Source organism: Zonotrichia leucophrys, chromosome 4 (assembly GCF_028769735.1).
Source record: "Zonotrichia leucophrys gambelii isolate GWCS_2022_RI chromosome 4, RI_Zleu_2.0, whole genome shotgun sequence".
Classification (NCBI taxonomy): Eukaryota; Metazoa; Chordata; class Aves; order Passeriformes; family Passerellidae; genus Zonotrichia; species Zonotrichia leucophrys.
This window is the reverse complement of record NC_088173.1, coordinates 57,154,442-57,177,984: the sequence shown is the minus strand read 5'-3', so window position 1 is coordinate 57,177,984 and position 23,543 is coordinate 57,154,442. Positions and strand designations below refer to the sequence as shown.

The window sequence follows — 23,543 nt, the reverse complement described above, 5'->3', positions numbered from 1 at the left end:
GGTGAATGTGTCTCTAAGAGTCCATTCTGGACGAAGCAACACCTGGATGTCTCTAAAATCAGGAGCTATGGGACCAGGGGAGTCCTACCTGGTCCTGTGTGTGTGACAGACAAGCAGGGAAGAAATTAAGAAAGCCAAACTTAAAGCAAAGCTAAAATTGGTGAGGTGTAGAAGGGTACCAGGAATGGCTCCCACAAACAAAGCTGAAAAAACACCAAGAAAAAGATGGAGCCACTGCTGAACAGGGTAGGTGACCCAGTCTCAAAGAACACTGATAAAGCAGAGGTGACTCACAAACTTCACACTCTCTTCACTGGCAAGGTCTGTTCTCATGTCTCATGGGCTCTTTGTGCCTACAACACTCACACAGGAGTTTAGGGCAGAAAATGACCCCCCCATAGCAAAGACTGATTTAAACACATGTATTGAATCCAAGTCCCAGAGGAGACACATCTGAAGGCCGTAAGGATAAGTGGGCTTATGTCACTGCAAAGCTGCTCTTGTCCTTCAGAGGGGCCTCAGGCTGTGACTCTCTGGAACCATCATTTCCTGAAAATGATTTGCAGAATGTTTTCTAATGACTAACTAGTGGAACTAAAGAACTTTATCAGACAGATCCCCAAAGATACTGGGATTTAGGGAATTGAAGACAGATGGAAAACTAGCCAATGTTTCCTTGATGAAAAGAGCTGAAGCCAGTTACATGTAAGAGAAACCTCCAAGTAGTTTAAGGTTGACTGTGAATTCAACATACTGTGGAATATTAGTTGTGCTGCCAAAATTAGAATTTTAAGTGTTCCTGATAAAACATGTTAGGCATCAGGTTTTAAAATAAATAAAAATAAAAATAGCAGTCATCCATTATGACTGCTAAAATTCTATGTATGGCTAAGGATGCTATAAAAATAAAGCTGTCTTTCCAGTTACGCAGTAGTGTCATTAAATAGAAAAGAGGACAATACTATGTGTGACAGGCCCTTCCAGAAAGAAGACATTTAATCATTTCCATTCTTAGAAAACTTAAAATCACTGAATGATGTAGGGATGTCTGCAGATTATCTGGCCCCAGCAATTGCTCAAATCATGGCTAACTATAAGGTTAAATTTGGGTACCCAGGGTGTTCTTCAGTTTTGTCTTCCACCTCTGTGGATGAAGAATCAAGAATTTCTTTGGGAAGCCTCTCTCATGTTTAATCAGAATTTCCCTTGCTGCACAGTTTGACCATTGTCCTTTGTCTTTTCACTGTGTACCCCTGAAAAAGAGTATAGCTTCATCTGGACAATGCTCTCTAGATAGTAGAAGAAATTATCCTTTGTGGAGAACTTTCTGATATTCTTTTGGAAGATTTGTTGCTATAGTATACATAATTGTCTCATGGAGAGCTGTGGTGTTCAGCCTTTCACAGGGTTCTGACTCCCATCCACATGACTTTGTAAAGATTTTAAAGAAATACTTCCTCTTAGATCCGTATTTTTGGAAGAAATTGATGAGATTAAGGGAAGCTGGGGTAAAGAGTTTCAGCATGGCTGTGTCAGGAGAGATTAGGGGGTTTTTCCCCCAAATAATTATTTCCATTAGGGATTTCATTAAGCAGAAGTTGTAGACTCTGAGTCCTTGAGTCCTAAAATACAATCTCCATGTAACCTAATTTGTGTCTTTCCAAATGTGCTTACTTTCACATGGGAGATCACTAAAAGAAGATAGGAAGAAAACTCTTTTCCCCTCTTCAAACACTGTGTTATGGCATTGAGAAGAAATCTTTTATCAGTAAGTGCAGTAACTTTTCCTGATCAGTAAATTAACTTACAAAATCTTTCTGATTGCCTGGTAAGGTATGTTTGTCTTTGTATGGATGGTTACTGCCTGTTTTCCTGTGAAGTTCTCCTTCAATTAATGGTTCAGGGATGTTTTGAAAAGCTTTTTAAATTTTGTGTTTATATATATTAATTTCTCTAAAAATCTTCCCAATCAGGAAAGTTCTACCAGACATACCATAGAAAACTAGGTATGTCTGGTAGAAATTTTTTATATTTTTATATAAACTCAAAATTTTTATATGACATTGTTTCACACTAGGCTATGGAGACAGCATAAGAAATAAAAGCTTTTCAAGGCCAATAACAGAGCTTGAGATTCCTGAATTGATTGTCTGCTTTTTCCATTGGTGTTGTGCTCTGCTGAAATGGCACTGGAATGACACATTTTAAATGGTTTCTTTCTAGGATGTGATATATGAACAGTCATATTATTTCAGCAGAATCAAGCAACTGGTGAGATGCCCTGACATGAGCAGTCTCAGAAGTGGTGGCATCTGTCCTTCAGCTCTGATGTTTCAAATTGCACTGCAGCTTTGACTGCCCTACAAACTAATACAACATGACTGGATGTGCATTCAAAGCTCATGTCCAGGGCAGGGCTGTTTAGACACAGCCAGTCCTTGATCATTCTCCATGCAGATAGCACAGCCTGGTTCCTGTCCCCTGTGTGTCTGAGCAGCCCAGCCTCTCTGTGTGCTGGCTGTGAGAGCTCTCTTGCTGCCAGCTGGAGCCCTGACAGCACTGGCGGTGCTGCTCTCTGTCAGCCGGGAACACACACCAATTACTGATTTCCTTCTTTGTTCATGGTAAACAAAGATCCCAAAGGATCCAAAAAATTCTCCCTCTTTGGACCAAGTGTCTTCCTCCCATTTCTGAGCTTGTTTCCCCTGCTGGCTCTCTTCAGTGTCACCCCATCTGCTCCTTCCCCTTCCCTGGGAGAGCCTGGCAATTCTACAGGTGCATCCTGAGCTTTGCTGTTCCTGAAGAATTTCCTGCTGCCACCAGTGCTCCTTCTTGTATTTTGCAATTCCCGAATCCTTTTTTTTCTTTAGCCAAAGTGCTGGGTTTGTAACAAAACAAAGTCATAGCTGAGGTTTGCACATTGATTTTGTCAAGGAATGAGGCAACATGCCAAGAGATCTCCTACACACCAGCACACTGCTCCAATGGGGAGGGATGTGGAGTAGCTCCAGAACAGTTTGGGGAAACAGGTTGCTTCATTCTTTGGTATCACCTTCACCACTTTTTGTTATGCCTTTCAGAAAATTATGCCCTTGGCAAACTAGAAAAACACATTCCAAACTATATTGTTTAAAGCTCGGCTCTGAAGAGTGGGAGGGCCATGTTTAATGACTCATTAATTCTACTTGAATCAGAATATGAAGAAAGTGTTTTTTACTCAAGACATATTTAATTTATAAAAAATTTTAAAGAGCTGTGATAGTTGAGTTTGCAAGTAAGTGAGAGCTTTACCAAAGGTACATCCTATCAGTGAGGAATCTCTGATGATTCTGGTGAGGTTGCTGTACTTTTCTTGGGCAAAGCATTTTCAAGCTTTAATTTAGTGCAGGGGAAAAGCACATGCAGTAATCCTACCAACTTTCATGAAACTGAGTGCCTGTTTTCTAGCCAGGACTAATTGTTATGCTGCTCACACATTCTGAAGAGAAATACCCATAAGGCTCCCATCTCACTGAGGCAGCCAAGGAAACAAAGTTGATACAGAATTAGGCTCTTCAACTCCAGGAGTGCATAAATAGCACAATTACTCCTAAAAGAATTACACAGGGTAGGCAGGCCACTTGTAAAGGCTTTGTGTGATGGCTCAAAGGTCAAAACCCAAAAAACATGACAAAGATCTTGTCTAGTTAGCAGCTATCTAAAATATGTATTTGTATACATGTGCAGAAATATTTGTCTGGGGTTTGATGCTTTATTTTACAAGACTATTGGTTATGCTTACTGTCCTTAACTGCTTTTGAAGTGATATATGTCAAGTGATATATGTCATCTAACCCCCTGCTAATGTGCAGTGGTGACAGAAAGTTCTGGGTGAAAGCCCAGAGCATACATTCTGAGTTGTGGAAATACCATCTCTGGATCTTCTGGTACCTTTCATCAAAGCAAAGGGATAAGTAAAAATGAATTCCACACAGGCCAGCATTTCCTACAGTTGGAACTTGGTATCAGAAGATTAAAATTTCCATGGGATACCTATTTCTATTTATTTTCTTCTTTGCTTGCTGCTCTTCAGAATGGCACAAAGTAACCTAGGATCTTTTCCACATCTGTACCTTGACACAGAGTAGCAGATAGAACACCTGTAATTTCTTTAGCACTCTTTACCAGCACTAATAGGGAAAAAATAAAAAAATCTTCCTGCAGTTTGGTAACTCAGAATTCCCCACAGTCTTGACTTATAATTCTGATTTCTGCCTATGATACTTAGATTCTTTGTTAATTATTTATTAAGTATTGTAACTAAGGACATAAGATACTCCAGGCATACTGGAGGAATTCTGGAGTATCATCTCTGTCTGCACTTATGGAATTTACCACATTTACTGTCCCCACAGCCCACAGTTATTCCTAGTCAAATGTCCACAAGTGAGAGACCGCTTACATCACTTCCACAGCACTGCCTGCCGCTGGGAGGAAATGTGCACTATAATTTCCAGCTTTGTTTTCCTCGTACAGGAACAGCATCACTTTCTGCTCACATATTCTGCTAAAAATACAAAGTAGCTCATCTGAATGGAGATCAGGTTCACCTCAGCTGCAGAGACAGGGAGAAGGTAGGAGGAGGGGGCTGCCAGCAGCACGGGCCCTCTGGCACAGGGTGAGGGGACATTGGTGCCACCCTCCCAGGCTCCAATTTCCTGCACCAGCCTCCCTGCCAGCCTGCACTGGGAATGCTGCTGCTGTCGGGGAGTGAGGATGTCTGAGCTTGCCTTCATGATTCTCAGGAAGCTAGGAAATCAGATGCCTGCAGATTGTAAACAAAATCTGACAGATTATATTCTTTGCCTCTTACATAAAATCGCATGCAAATTTAGACTGGGCAGAAGCTGGAATTAGGAAAAACCTGAAAAGCAAAAAGAACTTGTGAAGTGTTTGAGCCACTTTGACATTTGGCTAAATTAAGATACTGTGCCTCCCCATACTGAGCTATTTTAAACCAAACTTCTTGGCTCTGCTAAAAGCACTCTTCTTCCACTTCACACAATTGTTGAAGCAAAACACATCAGAATTATTTCTAGGTAATTCAGTTGAGAAAAACACTATAAAAGAGTTATCTTTAATGAAACAAAAAGTATTTTACAAATTCTTGAGGTTTCAGATCACATTTCACTACACTGAAGATTGTTGATTGAAAACATACTCATGTCATCTGAATATCACATTGAGACCAATATGACAAAAATAAACACCGGCAGTGTAAAAAGGGCAGAGAGGTGATCAAGTTGTCCTCACTTTATTCTCATAACTTTTTACTCCAGAGCACTCAGGACTTTGCATTTAAAAATAGGCAGAGCAGGTGTGAGCAGATGTATATGTGTGCATGCATATACAAACAGGAAAAAAGGAACTACTCTGAATTGGAGTTCAGCTTCTGCCAGATACAATGACTGAAATGCATGTAGCAAAAAAGAAAAAGTAGGTTAGTAGGAGGGGAGATTATATTAACTTCTATACAGGAATGAAGAATGTGAGATAACTGAGTTCTTACATGGTCCACAAAATGGGCACAGCAGGAAATACTGCCTTAGTCTCAGTAGCTTCCACAGGTCTGTCTGCAGAAATGCAGAAAACCTTGTAATGCTCCTGTACCTGATGTTTTCATTTGCTACAAATAGTTGGGTATGAATAGATTTACACAGGATTTTGGCATCCAACAGGACTCAAAAGTAAGCGATATACATATTGTTTTCATCTGAAACATTTTCTCCCTCAAATTCACATCTGGAGATAGCTGTTTTTGTAGTACTGCTAGTACAAATATGAATGCTTGAAACATTTTGAATTTATATTTGTGAATTTCCCCAGGCTTGAACGAGTTTAAGGAAAAGGGTAGATGGCTTTTGGACAATATGATTTCTCCACATTTGGCACAGCTCTTACATTTGACATTGCTAATCAGAGCATTTTCTGTTCAAGACATAGCACAGGCTCACCTGGCTGACAGTCACCACTTCACTGTAATGTTTATCTGCAAATAGTGCTATTCACACCCTTATACATGTAGAAATAAAAAAAAAAGAGTCATGTTCATGTCTCTCCCTCCCTCTGGGAGTAACAAATGACCTATTGTTTCTTGCATTGCTGACATCCTTCCCCTCAGCCTGAGACACCAGTCACACTGCTCTTTGCAGAGATCAAAACCATTATGTTAAACTCAGTACAAATGATTCATGCTCACCTTGAAATTTGCTGCCTCTGAAAGTCTCAGGAAACTTATGTGTCTAGAACTTCTCCTTGTTCCTTTTTTTTTTACTAGCTATATTAGTTGGTTAGCTAAAAATCTTCACAGATATTCCCAAGTTTTTTAAGCAAGTTTGAGAAACTTTATTGAACAGGTATTAGAAAAAAATTGCTATCATTGCTACTGAGTAGAAGTAATGTGAAAAGAGGAAAGAACATTAGAAATAAGAAAACATTGCAAGAGGTTCTGAGTGTGTTGTTTTTGACATAAGGCTATTCATTAAATAATCTCAATTGTTTAAACTGAAGTGATCCTATTTAATATTTTAATTTTTTTTTTTCCAAAACAGAATTTCTACAGAACACTTTCTACAGAATGTTTGGTACCATGTGTAAGTGCCAGCACTGACTGTGCTGCTGGAGTCGATCACATGCAGAGGCTGGAAAGCTTTCATAAGCTGGAAAGCAAAAGTTGGCCAGCTGGGATGCTTGGCTTGTGGCTGCAAGTTGCCTAAGAGGCACATGGCTGGTTAATGGGATTAGGCTGCTCTCTGGATCTCACACACAGCTCAGCAGGTAGCACACACCAGCCCTGATGATGGCTGGGACACCTGGGAGCCTCGCACACACAATCTCTACAGCCCGTGGCCCAAAATGTGTCTGATATGATCTGCTGTGGGCAAATAGAACTGATACCATCTGCTGTGGGCAAATAGAAGATTGATCAGAATTGCTTGGCTTTAGCTATCTGAGGTGTGACTCAGACACCTTTAGCTATCTGAGGTGTTACAGATACCATTCTTACTACTCTGGTGGCTGCTGTAAACAATAAAACATGAAACAAATCAATAAAAAATGAACAGGATGCTCAAGGAACTAATCAAAGAACTAAAGTTACAGCACAGATAGGGAACAATTTTGAGGCATAATACAACCCAGATTTTTAAAGGTCTGTAACTTTTGATTTAAGTACTTCTGTACTTTCAGTACTTTTTTGTGTCTGAAACAGATACAAAAATCCTCCAGGCTGGAGCCTAAACCCTCCTGTGATGTAGGCAAACCCAAATATGTGTGTAATGTAAAGAGATTTGCATTAAAACCAAATTAAAGATTATTACAGGCAGGGAAGCAAGACAAATAAGCAACTACAACATATTTTAAATACTTTATCTTTCAAACATACAGCATGATACAGTTGCATCAGGGATTGAAAGGATGCAAATCTACTATGGACCCTTAAATCAGATTCACTGAGATAACAGGAACATCCTCTCCAAGTTTCCTGGCAACCAGTCAATACAAACACAAATAAATAATACAGAAACTAAAAGGTGCAAAAAATAGCTACATACAATTATTCTCTGTAGAATGACTATTTTTTTCTGAAGACTTGTGGGTCATCCTGGTAGCTGGATGTCTTGGTGGTTTAGAGAAGCCTCTAGCTGAGGCACTGGAATTCACACAAGTAACCCAAGAAACCTCCAGGATGGCATCTGCTCTCTCCTCAGTGTGTTCTGAACCCTGTGTCCGAGCTCACTGCAAGCAGGCCAATGTCTGACTTGGCAGGTTCTCATCTGAATTTGATATACCATAAATCACATTGTGCTGGAAAAACTGGGGAACTTTCTAGACCTGGTATTTCTGACTATTTGCTATCCAGGGGCCAGGAAACAGCCAGCTGAGGAACAGCTGTGTAGATGATGAAGCAATTGATATTATGTGTTAAATTACTGCACGCAATATGCACCCAGAATCTTGCTGTACCCCAGTTTTGAAGCTTGGCCCAAGTACTGGACCACTTATGAAAATGAGTTTACTTTTCCACTGTTTTACCTATTGCATCTTGTACCAAGTGAGTATCAATTTAAGATCTCTCCTACTTAAATTTATGTTTCACCTTCCCAAAACATGATAATCAGTCACTTAGTTTCCAAGGTCAGATGCTAGGATAGTTTTACAAACAAGTAATCTCTGTGGGTGATGTATGCATAGTATCATTTTTCTTTCTGAAATATGTGAACAGGAAGTATTAGTCTTGGTTTAATTCTGGAGAATAAAGATAAGAGGAAATAGCCATGAATTTTTCTAGAAAGAGAAAATGAAGGGTGAGGCTTTCTAGCAGCAGTGGGATAACTTTTGATACGGAAACAAGCCAGTATCTAGTATGCAAGGTTTTAATATGCAGGTTTTGCAGTCCCAAAAGTAGGATGAAACTGCAGTTAGAAATCAGCTGAAGCAAAACTTATAGCCAAGGCAAAGCTAAGGCAAACAGAGGATATGGATTCAGTTGATTAACTCAGTACACTAAAGCAAATCTGAACAAAAAGCCTGCAAAAGAAACAAACATGAGCTTGTTCCAGCTGCCTTCTCTGTCTGAAGATATAGGTCCTCTTTGTGCTGCTGGTGCAGATCTGAAGAAGAGAAAATAAACAGGATGTTCACAGCACAGAGCTGAGTTAGGATTCTTCTAAATATCAGGGGTTTGTTGCCAAGGGTGAAGTTTGTGGCCCAAGTGCTACACTAGAAGTTTCTTTATATGAGCCTGCCAACAGATTCCCTTTGGCTGTCATGATTCTATAAACAGAATATCTTTGCAAAACCCTGGGAACTCTTCTTTCTACCTTCACACAAGTGCCTTCTTGTCTCTCCACATCCATGTGCCGTCTCTGGCCTTATGCTTGTGATTTTGTAGTGCTCTTCTAGACAGCAGTGGTCGTGGAGGATTGTATTGCACTGGACGCAATAGTACCCAGATCCACTTCCATGTCTCCCTGACATTGCAATAATGTAAATAATCTGTGCCACCACCAACAGCTTGTCTGGCTTCCCTCCTGCTTGCATTTGTAAGCCATCTCTGCCATCTAGTGGGTGTTTTTTACTCATAAGTTTTTTCAAACGTCAGGCTGTCACCTTAACAAGCCGAAGTCCAAATGTGACTCAGCAGGAACATCGTTCAGGTCTGGAGAGGAGTTAAGGGGCACCACCACCGTGCAAGAAGGCCCAGGTACATTACAGCACCTTCTGGGCCATCCCTCTGCTGCCCTGGCCCAGCTCTCTCCTTTGCTATGCCCGTGTAATGGGAGTTGTGGTGACATAAAAAGTCCCTTGTCCAACTCTGATGTTTTTGGGCTCAGGACATTATTCTGTGGAGGCTGAGAGGGCAGCTATCAGCCTTGGAACAGCAACCAGCCCTGGTGAAAGGGGATGCATGAGCCCCTGCATGCCTGCCCCACTCTTTACTATGGAAGAATGAACACTGACAGCACCTGCTCTGCAAAGGAAACTTTTCCTAGCAGATACCCACTCCAATTAGTGATACCCCCACTGACCAGCCCCCAGCCAGCTAATGGAGCACCACAGAACACAGAAAACGTGCCTAAAAAGGTAATCAATTATCAAATCATTTATATGCATCTGCTTAAGGCTCTTTTTGAAAAGGCAGCTCTCTTCTATGGAGGTGGTGTTACTTGCTGCAGAGAATTGAGTGATTCTGGGAAGAATGTAAGTATTCATTGGCTTATAGTATTTAAATTACTTAAATTTCAGGGAGAGGAAATGATAGTTTTGCATTCAGATTGGGAAGCTCTGTTGTGATTTGGGATAGATAAGAAATTAATCATATTTATTACAGTGCCATGCATGGAGGATGGAATGCAGTGCTCATGAAGGAAGCAAGCAAGGAAACTTTTCCTAAGGAGGATGAGAACAGCTGAGTTGCTCTGGAGTTACCCCAGGAGAGGGTGAGGCTGGTGTTTCAAGTTCACCAGGGATTATGTTACTGTGAGTACCGACAAGGATGGGAGGGAAGGGGCGGCTGCTCCCCTGCCTGCACACTGCAAACGCCTTGTGGCAATACTGCAGAACTGCATGCTCACCCTCAGCTGAAAGGAAAAACACATTAGTGGTTTCCAAAAACCTTCTCATCCAGGCTTCCTCAGCTGAGTAGCACACACACATCACAAAACTTTGAGGAAAATTATTTAAAACCTGGGAGAGGAGAAAAATCTTCTGTCAAGACCTCAATAAAGTATTGTTTTTTTCAAAATCCTGTGCTCTTCTTCCAGTTTGTTGACATTGTCATTATGTTCACAGCTATTATTTTGAAGGGGATAACTGTATTTTCATTTGACACGTTGTCCTGGGGTGACCATTCAGTTGCATAACAAGGAAACCGTATTTTAATCCACTGAGCAAGTGGCATTTTGTAACCAATCAAAGCCCTAACAGGAAGTCTGTTCTATGACCTACTGCCCAGAGGTCTGGAGCTATCAGTGGGATTTATAACCCCACCATTTGCATAACATTTATATGCCAGGATATAATTTTCATGCAAGAATACATGTTGCATTGCAAGGTGAGTAAAAGTTTTCAGTGACCAGGAAGAACAGGGAATGCTCACTTTCTCTGTTGGTGTGTACCAAGAACTGGGCATATGTTACAGAAGGTGCTGTCCACCTCCTTTTCTGTACTGCAGGAAGCACTCCATGAATATATGAATGCATGTACAGCCCCTCCCAGAGGCAGGCAAGCTGGAGTTGCACCTCTGCTGCCATAACCAGGGACAGCAAATCAGGACTTTCACTGCAGATGTTGTCATTGCAATATCACACAGGTATTAACAAACAAAAATTTGAATAGGGAAGAAAGGACAGTAAGAAATAAAGCATGGATTATCCATAAGAAGAATATAACCACAAATCAGTGTTTATGTATTGATATATTCTACAACATTCCAAACAGTGAGGAAGTTCTCATTCAGATGCTCAAGTATCTCATTTCTACCTATTTATGCCAAGCATATAGATTATGAAACATAGTCAGAATTGAAAACAGTAATCTTTACTGTAAATTCACTGAAATACACGATAAATTAAATTAATATAGTGCTCCTCATATAATATAGATAAATATGGATAAGTAGGGAGTTTGGGAGGAATGCTTGCTAATCAAGAAGTTACGTCTTGGATGTAATCTGCATTCTTTGTAGATAACTCACTGGCCCAAGGTAAATACATCAAAATATAGAGATTAAGTCTCACACAAAATGGAAGATAAAAGAAAACTTCCTCAAAATTTAGAACTGAAAATTCCAATAGTTGGGTAAATGTCTTTTAGATCTGTTGCCATTTGATCTATAATTTGATTATTCAAGAAATTTTATTAATGAAAGCAACTTCAAATTTGTAATAGATTTTATATCAGAACAGTGATATGTACAAACTTCACATCATCAATGATATACAGTGTTACTGTGTGATCAATGAGAACCCATTAACACCTAATTTTGAACAGCAGGTGCTCACAGACAGCTGTGCACAATTTGTGAATAGAAACTGCTAATTCAATCCACAGTAACTAACAAATTCAAGACCACTGTGTATTGCATATGGAGAATATTTAACAGGTGGTAGAGGTGAGATCTGTTGACTTCTGCCTAATTTATTCAGTTGTAATGACACTGGGCTAGGTTGAACTTCTTTTACTTACGATGCAAAGGCACACTTAGAATGATCAGGATAATCCAGGCAGAGTAAGAACATTACAGACCTGTGAAAATACCATTTTATTTAGCACCTTTCAGGCAGACAACTGAGAAAAAAAAAACATGAAAAAATGAAACAAATTCACAGTACTATCATGTGTAAATCTTCCCTTCATTAAATTTATCTTACCATCTATGGGAAATACTAGAGCTGTGAAACCTATTGCGAATAACTGGTAATTCAGCAGACACTCAATAGTGTTTTTAACTATTGTTTAGATTTTAAATCCAAGTACGTGAGGCCATCTTCTGTGTCTGACATTAAGAACAATGTTCCACTCAATCATACAGTAAGATGTAGTGTTTTGCTCAAAAAACAACCAAAAAATGCCAAGTCTTAAAAACATGACATCATCCCTCCAACATGTCAGTCCCTCCTGAAGACACAACATTAATGGCACTTCAGAGTTGCACAGTAAGAATCAAAATAGATAAGGTTTTCACTTACTTGTAATTGTCAGTGCAAGTGACATCAAATCCAAGAGTTTTCAGCCTGGTTTCTAATGTCTTTACACTATTAGTTCCACAGGAATCTCTGTGAGGAAGGTTTTCAATATTATTGCAAATATTTTGTTATATATATTTTTTTTCACTGAACTTGATGGAATAAGTAAAGTAAATCCCCATTACTTTGCCTCTTCTGTATTCCATAACACCACTAGAAGAATGGTGTACATTGCTCTTTGTGTTTCATTTGCTTACATTACTGTTGTTTCACAATTCATCCTTTTCACAGTTTACAGAGTCTGGAAGATTAGCTTCAGCCAGTGTAGCATTTTCAGATTCTATTCACTAATAATTCTATGTTTAATATTTGACTAGACAGAAAAAGACCTAAATAATTTTGTAAAATATTGTTTTGTTTGTAAAATTCTTTGGCAACTATTTAGGTAGTGATAAAGTTGATGCTATTTGTCTTTACACAATAAGTTTGTTATAATAAATGAGAATTATACTTGTTGTTTGAATCTTGTTCTCTCTCTTAAATACTGAATAATAGAAAAATACAGAGAGAAAAAACTCAGAAACATTCCTAAACACAGCTCTTGTTTCTAGCACTGATTTTTTAATTTGTAGTCCAATTAGTATAAGAAAGTTTACAGAACCTACTGAGACATCTAAACCTGCACCAACATAAAATATTAAGGCCAGTGCTACTTATCTGCTGGTCAGTAAATACCCATGACTAAAGAAAGCATATAGAGACCAACAAAGTAATTGTAGGAAACAATTAATAAAGGTATACAATTACTCCCATGCATCCATTTACTGAAACATAAACTAAGATTCAGTGCTTGTCTTAGCTTTTTTTTGTAAAAAGGGCAACTTTTGCAAAGATTAGCTGTATGTTTTTTCACTCTCAGAGGGTATGATTCTTTGATTTAGAGAGACTGAAAAATGCTAATCTGAACTGTGTTATGTACACTCCCCAGCATTGTGGTAAAATTCACAACAGACAGCCCAAACTGTTTGGATTGATCAGTTTTGTTATATTTGCTTATTACTTATTTGTTTGCTTTATTTAAATTACCAAAATTAGTAAAATTAGTCACTTTTAAAGCCTACATTTTATTACTGGATTAATTATTGAGAGAAAAAGAGCCCGCTTTTACCCGTATTTGCCTGCTTCTACAAATTTTCAAACAGTTAAGATAGGTGAAAATGAAAACAATGCATATGGCAAGGTGAAAGAAATATCACTAATCAGCACTTAATCTGAAATTCAGATTGACTCTTAGTAAAACTGTTCATGCTCTATCTTCATTCAGGGTCTGAGATCCACACACACATCTAACCAAGAGTTGGCTCCAGATCTAATATTAGAATTTATTTATATTTTCTCTAATTCTGGTATTTCTCTACTCTCTGAGAATGCCAGGTTGTGTCTCCTGTGTACATGAAAGCATCTAAAATACTTTGCTTTAAGTAGTATGCAAATACAATCAAACAGAAAGATAAGGTGAAATTATAAAGACAGGTTCAAAAGGGAGAAATTCATTTTTATTTTGAAGACATAACTTACCTATCTGGTCCCTCAATATCATCCACAACCCAAATGACAACCTGTGAGATTTTGTCTTTCTGGAAATTAGGTATTTCATAATCTGCAAAAAAACTGATTCAAGAAAAAAAAAATTAACTGTAAAGAACAAGAAAATTAAACAGTCCTTTTCCTCCTCTGTATTAATGAATTCACCTAAAAGTGAACAAGAATGAACTTTCAAAAATGCAAAAACAAATCAAAAAGCCTTTGATACTTCCTCATAATATCTAATCTAAGAAGATATGAAATCCAAAGGTTGATTTAAATGTCTCTAGATTGATTTTTACTTTTTTTTTGTGAGATGCTGGCATTTCAGATCCATAGATTTCTAACCCTTTTAGCAAGATACAGTGTAATGATTTCCAGTCTTTTAGGTTTTTTTTTTTCACTCAGAAAGCTTGTAAGGGCTGAATGCCTGGTCCAAGTCTGGGCCTAGGTCTCTCCTCTAATTTGCTATTTGCTATCATGTGTATTCTTAAATGTCTGTATCAGCACTACAGTATCTCTGAGCCCTTTTAAATGTTCTCAGACCTCCACAAAGGTCTCAGAACATTTAAAGAGAAGAAGGGACCATTACTTGCCCTTCCTGGGACCAGCAGTGACAATGTGTCCTCCCAGCCCTTCAGGCTGTGCCATGCAAGCACAGGACATGTGCTGCTTGCCAGGGGCTGGTGCTTCATGAAGTCAGCAAATTATTTCAGATTTCTGGAGAAGTGGAACAGGAGGACAGATAGCAGGAGTTGCTTTCTCTGGTCCAGTCTGGTGTGGCGGTAGCTGACCTGAGACCAGCAGCAGCAACAGGACGTTTGCCTTTCTGTCCAAGGTGTCCAAGCCTGCCTAACACATAGTGAAAATAGAACACAAATATAAAGGTTCCAACTCATTTACTCAGTCATTCATAGGCTATTACCAGAAAAAAAGAAGCTTGCACCCAAATTTGGAGAAATCTTTAACTAGAGGTGTCAGAAACTGTGGAGGAACAATGTACAACTGACTTCAGTAAAACAAATTTTCAAACTGGCTTCTATTATTAAAGAAATCTGCCAACTAAATTCATACTGTGTGAATGAGCAAAGTTATTTTGCCATGAAATGAGAAATAAATCTTAACTGAAATGATAGCAAGTGACTTAATGGTGATTTAAGTGTACAAACTTTAAACTGAATAAACTTTGAAAAGCGCTTGAAATACTTGAAAACAGACCAGAGAGATGGCTAGAAAGACAGGCAGATCTTTGAGATTACTTTTGCTATTAATTATTCAACTTCCAGCTTTTTTCAAACATGATCTCTCAAACAAATTCAGTCATAAATGGACCAGAAGATACACAGCAAAGAAAACAGATGGAGTCACTGGCTTTGTTTTCTCCTTGACAGGCTGAGTTCCAGGGTGATTTCACTGGTTAAAATACCACCAGACTGGCAACCCAGGGGGCTGGTGGAATTAATGTGTGTGTGGGATGTTTTTTGAAATAAGGAATCTGTAAATTAACAGAAATAAGGAATACATTTCTAAAATAAGGAATCTATAATAGATTCTGGATATTGACCTGCTGCCAGGTATTACCACCTGCAGAAGATTTGATCCCAGCTGACCATTTGACCAGCCCAAGAAGACAGTTTAAGTCTTTGTGATTGGCTGAAAGCTATGTACAGAGATGGATGTTTTGGGGGACAGAGTAAGTAGTTAGGAGGTGTTTTGGAAAAGATGGTTCTTCTTTCTCTCCCATCCAGAGATAAAATTGCCTTTTCAATGGTTATTTTTAGTCAATAATGAATACACAGGAGGAGAGTCTCTTCTATGGGTTTTTAAAAGATGTAATTTTTTGATCTGCCTTGGACAGGACAGTTGCTGAGGCAATGAAGGATGCATTTCTTACCAAAGGTAAGCAGTCACTACAGACACATAGTAAAAGTTCTAAAGGTTGTACTTTTACAATAAATTCTGAAAGTAAGCTTAGATAAGCTTCTGCATGGTGGTACACCTCTGAATCAGGAAAAATACACCTGTCCTTAATATAAAAGGAACTATGAAGAAGAAGCTCATCTTCACTAGTATCCTCCTCAACAAACATTTTTTTTGTTGTTTTCTGAAACAATAATAGACTTCAAACTACATACACTCTTGGTCTTGGAGAAATACCTTTCCCTTTAGAACTTACCAAGTTTGCTGGTAGGACTGACAAAAGCTACACTCCTTATAACAATACACTCTATTTGGACATGTCCCTGAAGAGAAATTTCATTAACATTCATCTTTTTGAAGACATACACATTTTGCCACAGTACATTGGCTGACTCTAGGGCAGCCTTTAGAGCATTCACCATGCTTGCCACAGCAGTTTGTAAAACGCAGGAGTTGAAAGGATTGTTCCCATCCAATATGTATTAATCCTTCAGCTAGGGACAATTAACAGTTGTCCCCACAACTCAGAAGCCTTTGATGCAGCAGGTCCTTTCAGCCACACTTCCCATGCTTTGTGTAGCAGACGACCCAAACAATTGGTTGACTTTTCTTTTTTTTTGTAGTCATCCAGACTCTACACAGAAAATCACACTACACAGACTTCAGACAGAAATCAGTCAGTTCTCTTACCCTGGCTGTGGATAAGCTCCTCCCTCTGCAGAACCATTCAGCAAGACCTGGACCACCCCAGAGCTGTGCTTTGCATACTGCAATAGATAACAGTGCTTTTCAGATCTCTCAGATTTGTCATGTAACTTGGTATTTTATTGCAAACAACAGTAACCAAGGAAAGAATTTTACCACAAAGACTATCGGAACCACAAAAATAATCTAGACTAGCACCCTAGCAGGTCACTGAAGTAAAAAGGACAGGAACCAAACAGGCCATGGTTTAATTCAATGATTCTTCTCAAGTCATTTTCTCACATTTATAAGTATTCTTCAGCACAAAAAGAAAGCACTTTGGCATTCTCTATTGAGTTTGATATGTAAGTAAAGGGTTTTCAGCAAAGCTGTCAAATTAGGACCTGTAATCAGTAGACAGTCAGTGTGCTTACTGTGCTTAGTATATGGTTTTTGTTAACAAAGCTAACAGAATTTTAACACGTTATCTAGCTAAGGTGAATGTTAAGTTCTCCTTGCTAAAACACTTGCAGCTAGTCTAAAACAGTGTATTTCTATCAGGGGAAATAATCCAGTACAGTTACAGGTTTAAATCTGCTGTGAACTAGCAGTGTTTTCCTGAACCACACTGGACACACTCACAGATGTATGAAGTCAGCACTAATAAAATATTTACAGTGACTGAGGCAATCCTCCAGAAAGAATCCACTGCATTGTTCTCACATTCCGCCATGGTGGGGCAGGATTCATAGTCCAGGCCTGCAGGAAGGCAGGGGATTTGTGCCATTAGAGAGATGATAATGGCTATAAAATTGACTTTAGCAAGCAACTAAATATATTTGTGCATTACTCACTGACCCACAGCCTATGTTTGACATAGCACTGAAAGCTGTTGTATTTTTTCAATTATCTTCCATCCTCTGTAGTTTACACAAACAGTGACATTCTGAGGATTCACTAATTTGGCTGAAATGGCTCTAACTCTGTTTCTGGGATGCAAAGAGCTCCAGGTTCAGAAGACTGAATGAGAGGTTTATCCCCACTGCAGGACCATTTAGATTTCACTGTGTGCTCCCCTGACTGCAGTGTTAAATATTCACATGATACAAGAGAGAACAAGACAGTGAAGCTATCCCTGATTTTTTGTGGGGTAAGAGCAAATTTAGCTTCTCCAGGACACAGCAGTTGGTCTCCATTATGGTTTTACAGATAAATGTTTAACATAGCCCTCATTGTCTTACCAGGGCTGTCTGCCTGCCCACACCAGATCAGAAAATCTGCAAGGAAGCCAAAGAGAGTATCACCCACAGACATGTAGCGACGTCCTCTGGCAGCAAGGCTGGTGACTAGCAGCTGATTATTTTCCCAGAAAAGAGACTAGAAAAAAAAAACATAGAGAAGAAATGTACCAACACCTGGGTGCAGACACAGTGAGATTATGGGGTATTGAAAACAGCTGAAAACATGTTTTGGTATTTCTTTCAAAATCAAGCTAATAACCAGAAATGTTAGCTATCTCTTTAAAGGAATAAAGTTTTTTAATTTTACAGAGGTGTAAATTCTGATCACAAGTGACTCGAGGAACAGTAGTAGTTTGATGAGAAGCAATATAATCCTACTTTAAATATAGTTAGGCCTAGCTTTGCCTGCCTCAGCAGACAGATTTAGGGGAAGAAGAAAAAAAGGAAGATATTTATAAACCAGATATATGTCACCAGAAATCTCTCAACGTTGCTATGTTGGCTTATGGTGTGAAAAAAACCCCATATGTCTAGATGTTATTTCCGTGTTTGCAGAACTCCTCATGAATTAAGCCGTGTTGACAGTAGTATTTGTTGGTTTAGCTTGTAGTATTTAGAAATGAGGAATAATTGTGCCAGAGGCACAACACATCTTTTGCACTTCCATGGTTCTTTGCCAGCACATCAAACCCTTACTGTTCCCTGGCACAGAACAACATCCTCTCTCATTTCTGCTTTTGCTTGTTCAGCGTGTCAATGTTTAACATGGCACTGCCATGAGACTTAGCTGTGAGGAGTAAAAGCAAAAGGTGATAGCAGGCACAGCATTTGCAGCCAGAGCACCTAACTTAAGGAAAAGCAGAAGTGGAAGTTCAGGGACTGTGGCAGAGCTCCCAGCACAACAGGGAAAAGGGGAGATCTCTGTAGTATGAAAAGAGAGACATTGCTGAGAAGTTACCACATAAAATAAATTGAGCCAAACACATTGAAACATGCTATCAAGTCTGAGCCTAGTTTATAAACTACAGATTCTAGTTTATAAACTACAGACTGGTCAAAAAGAGTGACTCACAAATCAGTTACAGAATGACTTGTCAGTCTTGAACTGTGTCCCGTAAAATCTCTTGTATGTCACAGGGCAATTAACATAAAAAATTATTACCTTGTTAGGTGGAATCGTGTGAAATGTGAGGTTGATAAATAATTCGTAATTCTCAGGTAGAATGTTGCAAGGATCCTTGTTAATAAATGCATTTTTAAATGCTTCCCATATCTGTGAACAATTCTTCTCACTGTAATCATTAAAAAAAACAAACAGCAAAATTGTTTTTTCAAAGCTGAGCAAGAAAGATGCATGTTCTCAACTCTTTGAAGTACCCCAATTAAAATTCATATAAGGTTAAGGCAGAAAACTGAAGTCAGGGTGGTAAAAAACTTGTAGTTCAGGAAGAGCATAGACATCTTTTCTTCTGAGTCATAACTGCAGCAGATAAGGAAGAAGTAGCAAGGAAAATATTAGCATTTACAGTGTGGAATTAGAAACACATTATGATTCAACAAAAACCTTAGTAGGTATGGTATACACAGCAAGTTTGCTCTTCAACACTGTAGAAATACTGAAGAAATAGCTTTCTTTAAAATTTTCCAGATTCAAAACTCCATTTCAAATAAACCATAGCTAAATATGCAATGCTGCTGTAATGCAATACTACTCTTAAAATGTCAGATTCAAATGCAGGACAAGTCGCTAAAAAGCTTTGATGGTAGAGTAATGATGGTGACAGATGCCTTCAGCTTCTAGGCCCTGGGAGTGTGCAGTTTTCTCTTGCTGGAATGAATACAGTGACCAGGGACACACACTGTCACTATGCAGTAGCTACAAGAAGTACAAGTATGTTGCTAGCATTCAACAGTTGGAGTGCTGAAATAAGATGCTAGGCTGTGCACTCCTACATTTCCCTTCTGCCAGCTCCCTTCTGTCTTGGGGACAAGAACCTCCATGGAGGGACAAGACAGGCTGTCTAGAGATGGAAGTGTCCTATCTCTTTAGACTTTCAGGATCTCACCTGTCACAGCTCTGAGCCTGCCTGGGGTAAATAGGAAGAGAATTTCTGTTTTCACCACTTTTCCACAATACCTTCCCCACATAATGCTGTGACAATGTCTATGCCAGGAACACTCTGCACAACAGAATAATTACATTATGTGCATACAGCCTTCCTAACATGAATGGCTGTCATTGCAAAGCTCTAGCTTGAACAACAGTAGTCCTGATAAGTAAACCAAACTTTGCCATTACAGTGCTTTGCTCAGTTAGTATTATCCATATACAGGATGGTTTCTGCTGATACAGGTTCTTTAGGGAGCTTCTTTGTGACACTGAATGTCACAGACACTTTAAAGGAGCCCATGTGATGAGCTCTGCAGGAAATAGACCACAGATTTTCTTACAGAAATCTCTTATCATGCTTCCAACAACTATATAAAAATTCCCTATATACTGTAAGCAGATATGGATCTTGACCTGAAAATTTTCAGTGATGCAATATGATCCTTGATCACTAGTTTCAAGGTTTAAACAGATCTACTTAATAAAAGAATTTGGACCCTATTTCTGATTTCAAGCTGTTATACTTTGGCTTCTGACAGTTGTATATACTTAGGTCTCATTTTGCTAAAGAGCTTTCTACTCAAAGCACTTACGCTAGTACTTGTGGGTTACGATCAACTGAACTTTTAAGATCTTTCTTGGCAGGTGCATCCATCAATAATTTTCTGGTTAACTCACATATTGCTTTTTTTTTCATGACTTCTCACCCAGTTTTGAACAGCTTGTAAATCAAAAGGATTATTCTGCTCTGATACTCAAAACTTCTTAGCTGGCAAAAACACTTTTTGAAACTACAGGGTTGGGGAGGCCTGCTGTTCAGGACTGCTTTCAGGACAATTCCCTCTAATCTTACTAGACATTAATAAGTCAAATTAATTTCACATTATTTAGTTAAAAAATTGTTTTCAAAGCTTTCATTATATACTACAAATAAACAAATATGGATGAATTATGCATATAATTATGAATTATATGCATTATAGGAACCTTAGTGTTTAGTGTACTCCTGTTAGGAAATGTCAAATATTATCTTAATTCAAATTCATCACTTCTGTATGGCCACGGCATTTTGTAAAATGCCTCTTTTGATTGCCATTTTGCACATTCTGTTTTAACATGCGGGAAAGTTTTTCTTCTGTTCCTATAAACATTTTTATGTTTTAACAATCTTGCAGTGTAAAGACATGTTTTGCTAGCTTCCTTTAAGTTAGCAAAGTTTTTTTAGAAAACTTGCACATAAATTCAGAAGCAAAACCTATCCAGGTGGTCACGTTTCTATAAAAGCTAGTCAGAGGCAACTAAGAAACAGACAATGAACAGAATGGGCTATTAATAATTAGAATATCTATTTTGCACCTGTGCAATATGAAATTTCTATTTTCTTTGGATTACATTATTAGCATGTAGAGCTAACGGAAAGAGAAAAATCCTCACATTATAAGAAATCAGCTGAGTAGCTCTTCTTTTAATAATGCCATTCTTGGTCTAAATTCAGGAAAGTAGTCTTAATGTCCTGCCTGGCTTCATGCTATCCTGAGCATTGATGAACATATTCAAACATCTAACTTTTAAAATCATGTTGTGAAAATGTAACCAGAATTCAGTAAATCACAAAACTATCATAAACATGAGACACAGAGAAATGTTTTCCAGAATATTGCATTTATATCTCTAAAACTCCAACAATTAACGATGCAGTTCAAATTTCTACAGTAACTATCCTTTATGTTGCTCATTTTAGCATATTCTGGATTATTATTAATGTCCTGTTTCAGATATAAATGAAGTGGCATCTGTTAATTCCTGCAGAAGCTCTACCTATCTAGAGCCTGCCACAACAGCAGATTACCTACACAACTGTAAACTAAGTTCACATATTTTATATTATGTAATATATTGTAGGAATGTAGAAATCTACCCTTAAAGTTTACTTCCACTTTCCATTGTGACATGTTTATAAATTTGGCAACCATGAACTGTTCCACTGAAATTCATGCATTGTGTTATTTGCAATAGGATGATCTTTTTTCCTTCATAAAAAACTTAAAAGAAAACACTTCTAATAGATTAAGAGTATTATTGTGAAGAAGTACATTGTTTTGCCTTTGTTAAAAGGGAAAAATTTAAGTCCTTTGTCTTCCTCTTTTGAAACAGGAACTGAAAATGGGAGGTTAGGGTGTGGAGGTGATATTTGCAACATCATCTAATCCTGTTTAAAGAAAGCAATTCAATGCCATTGGAACACAGATAGAGTCCCTCTGCAAATACCTCTTCACGCTTTTAGTGGTAGAATAAAGGGTTGAACTCCAGGAGATTGTCCTTCTTATTTTCGTCCTCTTTACTGAAGCCGTTACAATGCAAGGAAGACAGAAAAGTGCTTGTTTTAGCAAAGTGTGTGATTTACCTCCAGTTCTGTATAATTAGCACAGCCAATAGAAGCTCACAGATAACCCCACTGGAGCAGTTGATTAGCACTTGATTTTTCAGGTGGATGGGCTAAACAGTTCCCTCAGTACCACAGGACAGCTGTAAAGTGAATGTTCCCCTTTGAATATGACCTGACACAAAGACATGCAAGGCAAAGCTGTCTTGCCAGGACTGCTGTCAGATTTGGTACTTCCAAAACACCATCCCTGTCATTGCTGTCTGTTGTTCTCCTTACAGAAAGAAAGGTGGGGTGCAGTGGGCAAAAAAGTGAAATAAAGAATTGAAGAATTAAAAATCTTGCCTCAATTACACTACTTTAGTTAAAATATGACATGCATTGAAGTAATTTTGTTGTTTCCAGACAGCTACAAGCATGTTGGCTTCAAAAGGATCACCAGCATGGCTAGAAGCATAACATCAAGCTTCTGATTAACAACCATTTTGTACAGAACATAAAAAACTAATCCAGAAACAAGCAAAACTTACCCAACAGCAGGATTCACAAGTCTAATATACTCATAGCATCTTCCAATGACAATACTTTCCAGGTTTTGAGTAGTACCTTCACCTTTCCATTTCTTTCCCTGCACTGCTGAGAAGCTGTTCATACACAGAACAGAGACAAATAAAAGAGGGAAAAAAAGGCTCATCATAATGAATTCTTGACAATCCGAATTCTTGACAATCCAATACTTAACAGAAAAAAAAAAAAAAGAAATAAAAAAGGAGAGTTCAAGGATACAATTCAAATGAAACCTGCAGTCTGAAAATTTAATATTTTCAGTACTAGCGACAGCTAAGTACAGAGGACAAAGGCGGAAAAAAAACCCTTGCTGGAAACTATAACCTAACTATTTCCTGGAACGATTGCAGCTCAGGGATACATCACTTCCTCGTGTCTAAACTATTCCCCACTTCTGAAAAACGAGAAACTTTGAAGGCCACCTGGTGATAACTGAAGAGAATTGCAGTATATATCCATAAAGGGAGGAAAAAAACCCTTACCGCTTGAATACTTAGGATGCCTTTGGGTCGCTTAATATTCGTTGCTGTGCTTCCCTTTCCTAAACCATTAAAAAATGCTTGCAAGCAAAACAAAACAAACAAAAAAACAAACCTAAAATATGCAGTTACAGCAAAGACAGTGTAAATATCCAAGTCCCCGAGTTATCTTATCAGGGGTAACATTAGTCAGCTCTTTTTCCATCTCTGCCCTGGGCAGTGACAGCGGCATTTTGTTGTGATGATATGTGCATCATATGTTCGTGAAAAAACCCTGCCTTGCAGTCATGAATCAATCATAATGAGAAGCATAAGGGTTACAGTTTATACCCTGTGCACTGAACAAAT

The 23,543-nt window shown here is 38.5% G+C and overlaps 1 protein-coding gene across 1 annotated transcript; it reads right to left on the bottom strand.

The window, feature by feature from the left end:
• Window positions 1-6,095: 6,095 nt before the first annotated feature.
• Window positions 6,096-22,868, bottom strand: BST1 (bone marrow stromal cell antigen 1). Its single transcript, XM_064711817.1, has 9 exons — window positions 22,680-22,868; window positions 18,819-18,948; window positions 17,657-17,792; window positions 17,092-17,174; window positions 16,422-16,498; window positions 13,806-13,898; window positions 12,231-12,317; window positions 11,728-11,787; window positions 6,096-8,651 (listed from the first exon to the last, which is right to left on the bottom strand). The coding sequence occupies exons 1-9, from the start codon at window positions 22,844-22,846 to the stop codon at window positions 8,537-8,539; spliced, it is 948 nt and encodes a 315-aa protein (XP_064567887.1). The 5' UTR covers window positions 22,847-22,868; the 3' UTR covers window positions 6,096-8,536.
• Between the last annotated feature and the right edge of the window lie 675 nt (window positions 22,869-23,543).

Excerpts from the sequence above, each read along its gene's own strand:
- BST1 (XM_064711817.1), bottom strand. The coding sequence starts at position 22,846 with ATGATGAGCCTTTTTTTCCCTCTTTTATTTGTCTCTGTTCTGTGTATG. Across the intron at positions 17,175-17,656 it reads TGGGCAGGCAGACAGCCCTG|GCCTGGACTATGAATCCTGC; the intron begins GTAAGACAATGA and ends GCCTTCCTGCAG. Across the intron at positions 16,499-17,091 it reads GGAGGATTGCCTCAGTCACT|TATGCAAAGCACAGCTCTGG; the intron begins GTAAATATTTTA and ends TATCTATTGCAG.